Raw genomic sequence first — 12,224 nt, forward strand, 5'->3', positions numbered from 1 at the left:
TTTACAAACTCTAGCAAAAATATTTTTGAGGAAAATTAGGTCACAAATTTTTGTAAACTTTCTCAGATTAAGGGCGTCTCACTATTTTGTAAAAGTTTGTAAAATTATTTTATAAAACGCACGGATTTTTACGTTACAAATGACTCCGTGAATGAATTGCCTCACGCTTTTCTGAAAGTTAAAATTCGTGTTCCATTTTAAGATTAGTTCCATTAATAAAGAAAAATCTGATCAAACTCAAAAATATTATTCGAGCATTCGCAATTATTTTCAGCGGCGCTTAAACCAAGCAAATTTCTTGATGAATTTACTTTAAATAAAAATAAAATTCTGCCCTGTGAAATTTCACCGGGCAGTTCAATGGAAAATTTTGTAAACTCGGTAAATTTTGTCGGAAAAATTTCTACCAGACCGGAAATGCTGGGGGACACCGAATTTCAAAATTTCTAATTTCTTTTTATGTTCTTACGCTTATATGCGCCGGTGACGCCGTGGGAACACCGTTATGCACCCAATCCAAGTAATGAAGGAGAGCGCAGTAGTTGAGTCTCGAACAGTCGTCGACACACGTAAAACTGGATAGAAATTTAAATATTTAAGAAATTAACGAAAAATAGAGGGATATCAATATTAATGCAAATTTGGTCTCACTTATCGATAAGATAATCCACGAGGAGGCGATCCAACGGAAGTCTGGCGCCTTTCAGTGTGGCACGTGCAGTTTCTTTGTCGACATGACCGAAGCGACAAGGACAAGGGTCATGGTAGCGGAACGTGTATTCGACCCGGGCGAGGAGGAAATGGTCAAAATGATAGCGTTGGAGTTCCGTTTGTATGACGGATCTGGGGAGAAAAATATGTAAATGCATATTTATTTTGGCCTACTTTTGGCACACTTGTTTATTTAGCATATCAGTCATTTAGCGAATATTTTGCACATATTTTACAATGTATATAAGAAAAACATGTAATTCATTGAGGTTAACTTTGGACTCGATGGATCATCACCAAAGTCGTCAAAATCCACACATTTTTAATCATTTCTCTACTCTGGGAACTTATTTTAAAATTCTGGACGACTAATTTGCAGTAATTAAATTGATTAATAGAATGGCGGTGAGTTTTTTAAGCCAGTTTCAATTTTTCTGAAGGTTTCGTAAACTTGAGAACTGTAAACTTCAAAAACGGTCAAAATCTGGAGTGAATACTTTTTAAATTGGCAACGTTCTGCTTAATTTTAAAATAAATTCCCAGAGCCATGAAATGATTTAAAATGTGATGATTTTAACGATGACTCAACGAGTCCTTCGATAAGTTTGCACACAAAAATATCGTCCTTAACGAATATTTTTGACTGCAACAATCTATACAGTCTTTGGGTTTAACATAATTCAAAATCAATTTACAATGGAGTTGAAGTTTAACGATTGATTGTTGGACACGATTTATGTAGCAGAAATATTTACGAAAAAATGCTTTTTCGTCCAGTAAATAAATTCGCAAGATGCAAAATCGCAGCTCTTCCTACATAGTTCAGAGTTATATTCGCGAGTTATTCGCAGATTCGATATTCCAAGTTTCGCAAATTTATGTTAGCAAATTTGCAATAAAAAAATTTAACAAAAAAACGACCATGGAAAAGATGTATACATTTTATTCTTACTGTAACGTTTTAAAGTCAATGCCCACCTTGGGCGGGTCGACTTTAAGGCCTCGAAGTAGCGTCGTGATCTCATGCTCGTTCAGAGATTGTTTCATCAGGGTGACGAGAATGGACCGGAAGTCGTCCCGGGATATGATCCCGTTAAGTTGGGAATCTTTGCAGGAAAATAATTGGAGGACGGACTCACTTTCGAGAGGACCGAATGCTTCTCTCACCTGGAAATGAGATTAGTCAGTAAAAAAAGGTGAAACTTGTGTTAAATATAGCGGAATAAAATCGTGAGAAATTTTTTTTAGAATTATTTTAAGACAAGAAATGCATAAAATTGACAAAAGTTGTGGGTTCGCGACTAGTATAAAACTGGGTAATCTTTTTTATTTCGAATTTAGTGAAAATTTCAAAAAAAATTGAAACTAGTGTACTCCGACAACGAAAAATGTATTAATTTTATATATTTGAAAATTATCAAACAGATAAGCATGCTCCGCATCACCGAAAAATGTGATAAGTTTTATAGCATGAAATTTTTGATGGAATAGTTTTAGCTTCGTTTCAGAATTTTAACTTTTTCGGTTTTTGTGTTTCAATTTTTTAAAATCTAAACCAAATTCTATTTTGAATTTTTTATTAAAAATTTTAATTTGATTTGAAAACCGTGTAAAATTCAAGCTACTACATAATTATAAATAATTTGCACATTACAAAATAATAATTTTTAAATTAATGATTCAGAATCCTAGTTTTGTTTCAGAACTTTAAGCATTTAGGAATTTGTGTTTCAATTTTTTCTTATTAATTTTTAATCACTAATGACTAAGCGAAAAATTATTTCGAATTTTGGATTTTGTATGAATTTTGTGCTCCAATTTTATTATGTTCCGGAACGACTCACCTTATCGATAATCAGGCAGAAATTGGCTTGTGGAAAGACGCTCGAATTAGCTTCCATATAGCTCAGCGTGAATTCATCCGCCCCCGTCAAGAGAAACGTGAAGCCGTTGATGTCCAAAACGTTTCCGATGAAATAATCTTTCATTTCGTAATATTCGGATTCTTCCCCCAATTCGAATGCGGGTCGAAGACCGTGACCTCGTTTTCGAATCATGGATCGTGCCAGGAATTGACCCTGTTTAAAACCTAAAAAGAGGATAAAATTTCGAAATTAAGATCACAAATTGGGAATTTGGGAAGAAAGTATTGGGAAGAAATTTAAATAAGAATTTTCGCTTAATTTAACTATACATTTTTCAATATTTCTAATTTTGCTATCCATTTTCTTAAATATCAAGACTATTTTTTAATATTCAAATACTTTTGGATTAATTTTGTCAACATTTCGCCAAGAAAAAGATTTTGTTAAAAAAATTCATGTAAAAAATCATTGTAAAAAATGAATGATTTTCATAAATATCAAAATTTTGTATAAAATTTTTGTTTGGAAGATTCCGGGCGGAAAAATTTGAAACGTGAAAATGTTCTAGGTTTCAAAAGAGTTGTGAACGAAAATATGCGTAAAAATTAACAAGATCAAACTATCTAGCGTGTATATTGGTAAATTGGTAAATTCATTGTGAAATTATTTTGATGCCGTCAACTTGCACATTTTTATGAAAATATACTCTTTTTAAAATTGTTTATAAAAATCTGACATAAAAACGCTTAAATTTTGTAACCCCTGAACGAAAATCCATCTTAAATTATGCACATAGTGATGACGGCTAGGCTTAATTCTTATACCTGTATTTGGATGCGGCTTCTCGAAAATTTGCATTTTATTATCCATCATAAATATTTTGATTATGAATCTCCTATCGGCATTCGCGTTGTGTTGCGCGTTATAAAATTGGGCTTCGAAACAGAGCACGTCTCTGAAAAAAATGGAAATTTAAAATTAACAATTTGAGAAAAAATTAGGAAAAATTAGAGAAATTTGGGAGCAAATCTTCACTGACTTGTCCTTAATTTGAATGAAAATTTGTAAAAATTTTAAAATTTGGGGAAAAAATTGGCATTACACTGATTTCTCCTTAATTTAAATGGAAATTTTTTGGAAAAAAATTGAGAAAAAATTTTTCACTGATTTGCTCATAATTTAAATCGAAATTTTAAAACTTTAAAATTCGGGAAAAAATTTGAGCACAATTTTTTCACTGACTTATCCTTAGCTCGAAATTCTGGCAGATTTTCTTGCTTCGGGGGAGGAACAGGTTCGAGTTTGTCCCAATTATGGAGCGTGTCCGCTTCGGTGCCGATCCCGATGTGGGGAGGAACTTGGACTCGAGGGGAGGCACGTTCCGTCTCACTTTTTTCAAGGACGAGGGGCGTAAAATCGTCTAAATTAGGGAAAAATAGAACTAGATTTTGTTCAGTTGTGTAAGGATAAATTTTTGAGCAAAAGAAAAATGCTAAAAACTTTAAGGTTTCAAATTTTCAAACGTACGAAAAATATTGTGAGAAATTAAAATGTTGCGTATTTTGAAAAATCTCGTCAAACGGATCTTGAATATTAAATTTAAACGAATTTTTCTTTAAATTTTGCTTGTGTGCTGTAAACTTGAACATTTTTAGAGAAATTAATTGTTTTGGATACGACGCACAATTTCATTTTATTTCTTTTCAAAATAATTTTCAAAGTTTGACGCCATTAAAAAATTAGCGTGAATTAGCGCGATTTAAAAATACACAGATTTTTGAACATACTGTAGGCAATTGTAGTATGCTAAATTTTATAAATTTTATAAATTTTCGCGTGCCAAATTTTGCGAATTTTTGAACTGGGAGATAGTATGACGTATTTATCAGTCTTATAATATGTTTGCGTCAAATTAGCTCGAATACTTTCATGTTTGCATAATTGAATAGTATGTACTTATTTCGATCTGGGGGGATCTTGGCAATTGAATTTTGCAAAATTTACGCTACGATGTTTGACGCCATTAACAAATTAATGTGAGTACATATATGCAGCATTGAAATTTACACAGATTTGTCACCATTGGCGTTGTTAATTGTACTATTTTAGCAAGATTTTGCAAAATTATCGCGTTCAATACTTTGACAATTTTTGAACTGGGAGAATGACGTCCATATTTATCCCGTAATATATGTATTTGTGTATGGAATTAGCGTATTTGCACAATTGAAGAATACCCAGATCCGGAGGTGTATTGTTTATTTTTAATTTGCAAAATTTACGAGTTTTGATGCCATTAAGAAATTAGGATGAATTTGCACAATTGAAAATTACACAAATTCCTAGTTTTAAACTCATCGTATTATTAGCTAAACTTTGCAAAATTTTCGCGTGCCACATTTTGCTAGGTAGATAGCCTAATGGTACAACGTACTTATGCTATAACATGTTTGTGTCAAAGTTTCGTAAATATTTATTTGCACAATTGAGTATCCAGATCCAGGAGCATCTTGTTAATTTAATTTTGCAAAATTTACGTAAACTATCAGGGTGCATAAACTTTTTTGTTGTCCGTGGTTTCTCCTAAGGGGGTGGTGCCAGGATGGAAATTTTTATTCAAAAATTAAAAGTTGGGGCATTGCATGCACTTTTGCCATGACAACCACCCAAATCCATTGCAAAATTGCATGCAATTCCCCAACTTTTAATTTTTGAATAAAAATTTCCATCCTGGCACCACCCCCTTAGGAGAAACCACGGACAACAAAAAAGTTTATGCACCCTGGTAAACTATTATTCGCCAATTTTTGAACTGGGAACAAATACATATGTACGTTGAGGTATGTAATTCAGGCAATCATTGATAACTTTGTAAAATCGATAAGTTCTATGCAATAATTTTACAAACTTTTATAAAACAAAGAGACTCACTTAACCTGCAACCTGAGCAAGTTTGCAAAAATTTGGGAGCTAACTTTTGCTCAGAAATATTTGTAAAATTATGTAAGTTTACAGAATTTACGGATTTTACAAAGTTCGCAAGGACCTGCGCGAGTTGCCTCGTTATGCCGAATATTACTTACCAATCCCATATTTTTCCCTGTAATACGTTTGAGTCGCCTTGTCGCAGTCGACGAGGGTGAATAATCTGCCGTACACGTTGATGACCGCTCCGATGGCGAGGTCTTTGTCGGTGACGAAGTCCTTCTCGTCGATGCCGGGACAGAGCGAGTCCGTCATGTAGGACGGGGCGATGGCATGCTTGCAAGAATTCCCACCTCCCACCGTGTTCAAAATGAGGAGGGCGTCCTCCCGAATTCCGACCGTGGGGACGAGGTCTTTGTGATCCTGGGGGAAATTTTTTCAAAAAATATGTAACTCCGTAAAATTTTGGATATCAATAAACTGACGAATATTTTATTTTTGCAGAAATTGCAAATTTTATGAAACTGGATACCTTATAGATTGTGGAAATTACATCTTTTCAATGAATCTCGATACTATTTAAGTATATTTGCTTACTCGTTATTATAAATGGTGGGATTTAACTTGTACAAAAAACTGTGTAAAGTTTGCAACGTTCTCTTTAAAGCTGTGTTAAAATGCAAAAATTTTACAAAACTGAATAACACGTAAAACTGTGTAAAAAGTGAAGAGTCTGAGAATTATTTCAAAATTACTGAGAAAATTTTCAAATGATAATTTAGCAAATTATGTGCAAATAATAAACTTGCAAGCATTTGACACATTTTAATCATTACACCCCAAAACTCTTTTGCTCTCTAAAATCCATCTGTATTCATGTAAATTTTCTTAAAGACGTGGATATTTCGCAAAATTATATTTTTACCAAAATTGAATTGAATTGTCTATTTTGGCCAAAATTGAAAATTAAATTCTGCGTCTCATTCATCCAACGCTTGCCTCGTATCGTATAATGTTATTCTAAGGCCTGGAATTGAACTTTTACAAAGAACTGTGTAAAGTTTGTAATTTTCTCATTAAAGCTGTGTTACGCAAATCTTGCAAGATTTTGTACAAATGTGAGATATATAAGGTACCCAAATAAATGAGGTTGTTTTAATTTACTATTATTTGAAGCGATTTTGATCTATGTAATTTTCCAGAGGTTACAAAGTTTACAAAATTTGCACAATTGCAATTGTGCCAATTAATTGGCACAAAAGTTAACTAAGAGATCAGAAAGTTTGGTACCTTACCTTGAGTAATTTTCCTTTTCCGAGGAACGTAATTGCACCCCTGACTCCACCCTCGGGGTCCACAATTTCCTTAATTTCGACGGTGTCGTCTTGTAAAAAGTAGTGAAAAATGTATTTCTTCAATTCGCCCCCGTATTCGCAGCGATTGTCCCAATACGCCCAAAATCGGAGGACTTTCCCAGTGTTCGCGATGAATTTCTTGGCTTTTTCGCTCTCCAGATTTATGCTTCCTTTACGGGAAAATAGGCTGAAAATTCGCTGCAGAAAAAAGTGTCAAAAGAATTGTTAAATATTGTTGCTAAAAAAAGTTGCGAAAATTGTAATAAAAACAATGAACTTACAGCTCATATTACAAGTAAAATTTAAAAGAAGTGCGAAAACAAATGATCGAATTTCGCAAATTGGAACAATAGCACAAATTGAAACAGAATTGAAAAACTTGAAATTGAATTGCACAAATTGAAATACAATTGCACAAATTGTATCAAATTCGCAGAATTGTTGCAAATTTCAGCACAATTTTTACAATTCGAAAGAAACATTCACAAAAATTGCACAAACTGAAATACGATTACACAAATTGAAATGTACAAAGTGTATCTAAATTTGCAATTTTTTGCAAATTCCTTCAGCACAATTTTTCAACTCACATCCTTCCTCCAATTAGTATACAGATCTTCCGGCATTTCCAGATTTGCCAGGACTTGGCGTCCCTCCTTCCTATTGAGATGAACTCGTGTGGCATCATCCACCCCGGAAATGAAGAACGTTTTCCCGTAAAATGTGACCTGACAGCCGACGTCGAGGTCTTCGAGGGAGTACGTCGCGTTATGGGCGGGGCGAGGATATGGGATCTTGTGGCGTCGAATGATTCGCCCTTGGGGAAATCCGGGGTCAAACGTCTTCGGTTCGATGACTTCGATGGTTCCGTCGTCCAAAAAGTAACGAATTTCGCACTGGTGGATTCGATAATTTTCTATCATACTTTCCGGGATGGGTTCTTGGTAGAAGGCGAAGAAACGTAGGATCTGGGAGGAGGTCAAAAGGTCACGGTTTATTAAACAGGGCAAGAAATTAATGTTTATGCATGAATATTGTGGCAAAAATAAGGTCACTCGTAATGTCTGAGAATTATCGCAAAAATTTAAAGTGATAATTTGGCAAATTATGTGCAAATTATTATAAATAATATTTCCGTAAACTTAAAATTTGCGAACATTTGACCCATTTTAACCATTAGGCCCATTATTCTCATTATTGCAATTATTATGTCATGGAGTGGTTACATCTTTTTACCTCCAATATTGATTTGTATGTATGCAAATTTTCTTAAAGACGTAAATGGTTCGCAACATTATAAAATCTTGTAAAATTGAAATTGAATTGTGCATCTCATCCAATAGATACTTGTCTCGTATTATATAATGTGCGAAATTAATTTAATTGCATATATTACCAATTGACCAATTACTTAGTTTTTGCAATGAAAATATTTTTTGCATAAAAAATGCAAAAAATGCAAACAATTCTAAAGAAAAATAGTCGAATTTCCCTCAATGTTTTTTTTTACAAAATATTACCTTTCCACAATGCACCAACCACGAGGGACGTCCCCCTTTCGGAAGTTTGAAGCGATTTGGAAACGAATCCGCAAAATTTCCGGGTCGACACGTGTCTTTAAACATGTGACAATTTGGATCGTTTGAACACGCTTTTGACACCGCTTCGGGTTGACAACAGTACAAATCTCGTACTTCCTCCGACGACGAGGGGGCTGATCCCCCGCAGTCCAAATTTGGCGGGTAGTTGTACTCCGCCGTGGCGTGCTGATCGCAGTGATACATAAACTGATCCTGTCCCACGGCTGACGGATTGTGGCGAATATTTGAATAATCCCGGCTGTAGTGTTGATGTTTTTCTTTGTAGGCGCCGTACCCATACTTGTTTTGGGCGCCGGAACCGCCATAATTGATCCCGTGATCGGACGGGCCCGCGACAGGGGGTGGTTTCCAGGAGGAATGGGTTAAAGCGTAGGTTTCGTTGGGAGGGGCAGGTTTTTGGGGTGGAGGTGGATTTTTGGGAAGGGTTTGAGGGGGATTTTGAGGTGGTGGTGGTTGTGACCTTTGACCTGCAGATGGATTTTTTGGCGGACGGTTTTGACCAGGGTTTTGAGGGGGTGGAGGTGGAGGCTGTGGTGGTGATCTTTGACCCAAATTTGGTGCTGATTCGCCACTAGAGTGAGATTCATTGCTACCCCGACGTCCTCCTGAGCCCGATCCGGAACCACTGCTGGACATTCTTGGGACAAAATTGAAGAAAATGGACAAAATTTAAGAAAAAAGTGGGACAAAAGTGGATAATCCGGTGACAAAATTGACTCGATTTGCGAAATGTGTACAAATAATGTAATACGAATTTTGAAATTCAATATTCCCGTGTTATTTGTTTATTACAGAAGAGTTATGACAATTAATTATTCAAATTTTTGTAAAAATTCGGTGCAAAATGAAAACTCGAAACTGCATCGGCTTGATTTTTTTACACATACAACGCCGTGAATGCCCACCTTTTTTCAGAAACGTTAAAGCAGTGGCCTCTGATGACGCGTTGAATTTCATAAATTGTGACCTGCACGAAATTATGATTAATTTTTTCAACATTTTAGGAAAACTGTCCGTATTTTGATAACTCACCCAGAGCACAATTTCCGCCATGATCAATCCCGGAAACCACGTGAAGGTTGCGAAACTCGTCATCGGAGCCAATTTCGTTAACTCAACGACAACCAAAATGACCACGGAGTAGATCAAAATCAGTACCACACCGGTTCTGATGACCATCGGTTTTGTAACATAGGACTAAAAAGGAAAAATATTTGCACACAAAATTTGCACAAAATTTGCACACTAATTTGCACCTGCGTCATAAACGGTACGAAGGGGAGCGTCACACAGGTCACGAGGAGGCAGACGGTCACCATTGGAATACAGTACGCGCCATAGGCGAAGGTCACACAGCTCAGAACGTGAGCGAGAAGACAGGTCTACAAGAAGGAATAAAAGGTCAAAGGTCACACGAGGTCATGACCTATCTGACCCTAGCTTACCAAAATGACCAAAAATGTCAACGTTATTAACGGCCACCATCCCGCCTTTGACTTTGAAACAATCCGAATTGTGACCAGGAGGACGAAAAAAATTCCGAGCGAGAGATACATCCAATTGTGCGTACGGATCAGAAAGTTTCGAACCTCGCTAAATAATAAATGATAAGGTCATGATATAATAAGTGACCTCTACTTGACCTTGACTTGACCTTGACCATACCCTCGTAACAAGACGGTCAGCAGCCACAAATTGATAACCAAGAGTTGCGCAGCCTTGATGAGGATGACTTTGGTGAAGAAATGGGCCTGCGCTCTCCACTCGTCTTCCAGTCGGGGGCTCACTTTGTAGCGGCGGCGTTGCATCCATGCCTTAAAAAAATCGAAATTTTGAATTGAAATTTCCAAAAAAATAGGAAATTTTGCATTTTTTAACCTTGGGATGACACTGATGACAGCAACTGAACAGCGGTTTTTTCCCTGCCCTCCCTGACGAATCTCGGTTACTATTGTCACAACCCGGACCGGTCCCTGACCTTCCCATGTGACCTGTCCAATCACCCCCTGACCCGTAACGCATCTCTCGAGCGATGTTCTGTTCTATTGGAAATAGAATAAGAATATTTTTCAAAAAGTGGGAGAGAAATTGAAAATTTCATAAATTGCGAAAACTGAAAACATGGCAAAATTTTTATGTGCGAATTGACTTGATCGTGCGTGAACGATTTGACTGCAATTTCACGGCTCAAGTAGCAATGATCTAACTTCTTGAGAGTATTTTGCAAAAAATGTACGAGAAATTGAACATTAGATAATTTTGCGAAAACTAAACACATGGCAAATTTCGTGGTCTTTGACGGACTTTGACCATGCGTGAAGGATTGGAGTCCAATTTCCGGGGTCAACTAGCGATGACTTCACTTATGTCGTCAAAAACCCACCAAAGTCACTTAATTTATCACAATTAACAAACTTTGCATAATTAAAATTTGTACCATAGGGTGCAATGTGCTTATCCCGATTGCCCTGATCTGCCGGTGGCCACTGGGCGATGATCGCCTTCTCCAAGATGACTTCGTCACTCACATTGGCCAACTTTTTCTTGCCCTCGTCCGAAATGGAGTCATCGTCCTCAAATCCACGGAAATGTGACCCCCTGAGCGTCTTCGTGGTGAGGGAGGCATTCTTGTGGACGTGATGATGGAGATGGTGACTCGTTTCGATGGGTGGAAGTGAGGACAACTCGGCTTCTGCGGGGTCAAATATCGCGTCGATATGACGTGACCCTTGCGACTGGAGGGGGGCCGGTTTTACTGCTGGAGTAGAGTCAGTAAGAAATGGGGGGTAAACTGAAATTATTTTCGGTGGTGGTGGTGGAGGAGGAAGAAGATCATGATTATTTTCGAAGTCGCGTCCACCTGGTTGGTCTCCGTCTAGAGGAATATATGCAAATTTTATTTGACCAGTGTGACCTTGGAGAAATGTCTCGTTTCTTGCACTGCAAAGCAAGAATTGCAAGAAATGCAAGGTGCAAGAAACTCGCGCTATCTAGCCACGCGCCCGGCGGGGCGTATTTTCTTGTGCCGTGCATTTTTTGCAGGTCAAAATAGGTACAAGAAAACTTTTCAGTGTATCGTTTCTTGCGGGTTAGCTACATTTCTTGCTTTGCAAAGTATAAAACGTAAAAAAATGCGAGGTGCAATAAACTGGGAGAAAGTGCAAGAAATATGCGCCATACAGCCACGCACCGTCCGAAATATGGTGGCGGGACGTAGTTTCTTGCGCCTTGCATTTCTTGCAGGTCAAAACAGGTGCAAGAAACCATTTCTCCCCGTTATTTCTTGCAAGTCGTTAAGTGCTTGCACCCTAATATATGAATGATCGATATCAACCTGTCGGCAACACAGTGATGGAAGCGATGGGATTTTGCGTAATGATTTGGACATGACGAGCGTGCCGATGATGCTGCAGATTTAGCAAGGCGTCGTGAATATCTTGGTCCGGGATGGGGTCCGTGATCGGCATTGTTTTTGGGTTCCGGTTCGGCGAGTGATACTAATTTATTGGTACATTTGTTTCGGATCATGAAATAATGCAGACAGGAAAATGTCGCATTTTTTTGTTTGTATGGAATTTTTGCAAATTAATCACTATGCATACTTTTTTATATTTTTTTTTGCAAAAGAAACATGGTGACCAAAAAAATAATTCGATTGAAAGATGGTAAGCAATTCACTCTACTATTTCGTAAACTGTGTAAAATTATTTTCCAAAATAAAGTGAAAATAAACTATTTCATAATTATGTATGATCACACATTTCTAC

The 12,224-nt window shown here is 36.8% G+C and overlaps 1 protein-coding gene across 1 annotated transcript; it reads right to left on the bottom strand.

Moving 5' to 3' along the window:
* Positions 1-1,659: 1,659 nt before the first annotated feature.
* On the bottom strand, positions 1,660-9,093 carry LOC118435271 (EF-hand domain-containing family member C2-like). The gene is made up of 8 exons (XM_035850999.1): positions 8,377-9,093; positions 7,447-7,824; positions 6,797-7,054; positions 5,660-5,924; positions 3,819-3,996; positions 3,401-3,531; positions 2,556-2,800; positions 1,660-1,878 (listed from the first exon to the last, which is right to left on the bottom strand). Exons 1-8 carry the CDS (start codon positions 9,091-9,093, stop codon positions 1,660-1,662), a joined length of 2,391 nt encoding a protein of 796 aa, XP_035706892.1.
* Between the last annotated feature and the right edge of the window lie 3,131 nt (positions 9,094-12,224).

The sequence above is a fragment of the Folsomia candida genome, unplaced genomic scaffold (genome assembly GCF_002217175.1).
Source record: "Folsomia candida strain VU population unplaced genomic scaffold, ASM221717v1 Fcan01_Sc004, whole genome shotgun sequence".
Lineage (NCBI taxonomy): Eukaryota > Metazoa > Arthropoda > Collembola > Entomobryomorpha > Isotomidae > Folsomia > Folsomia candida.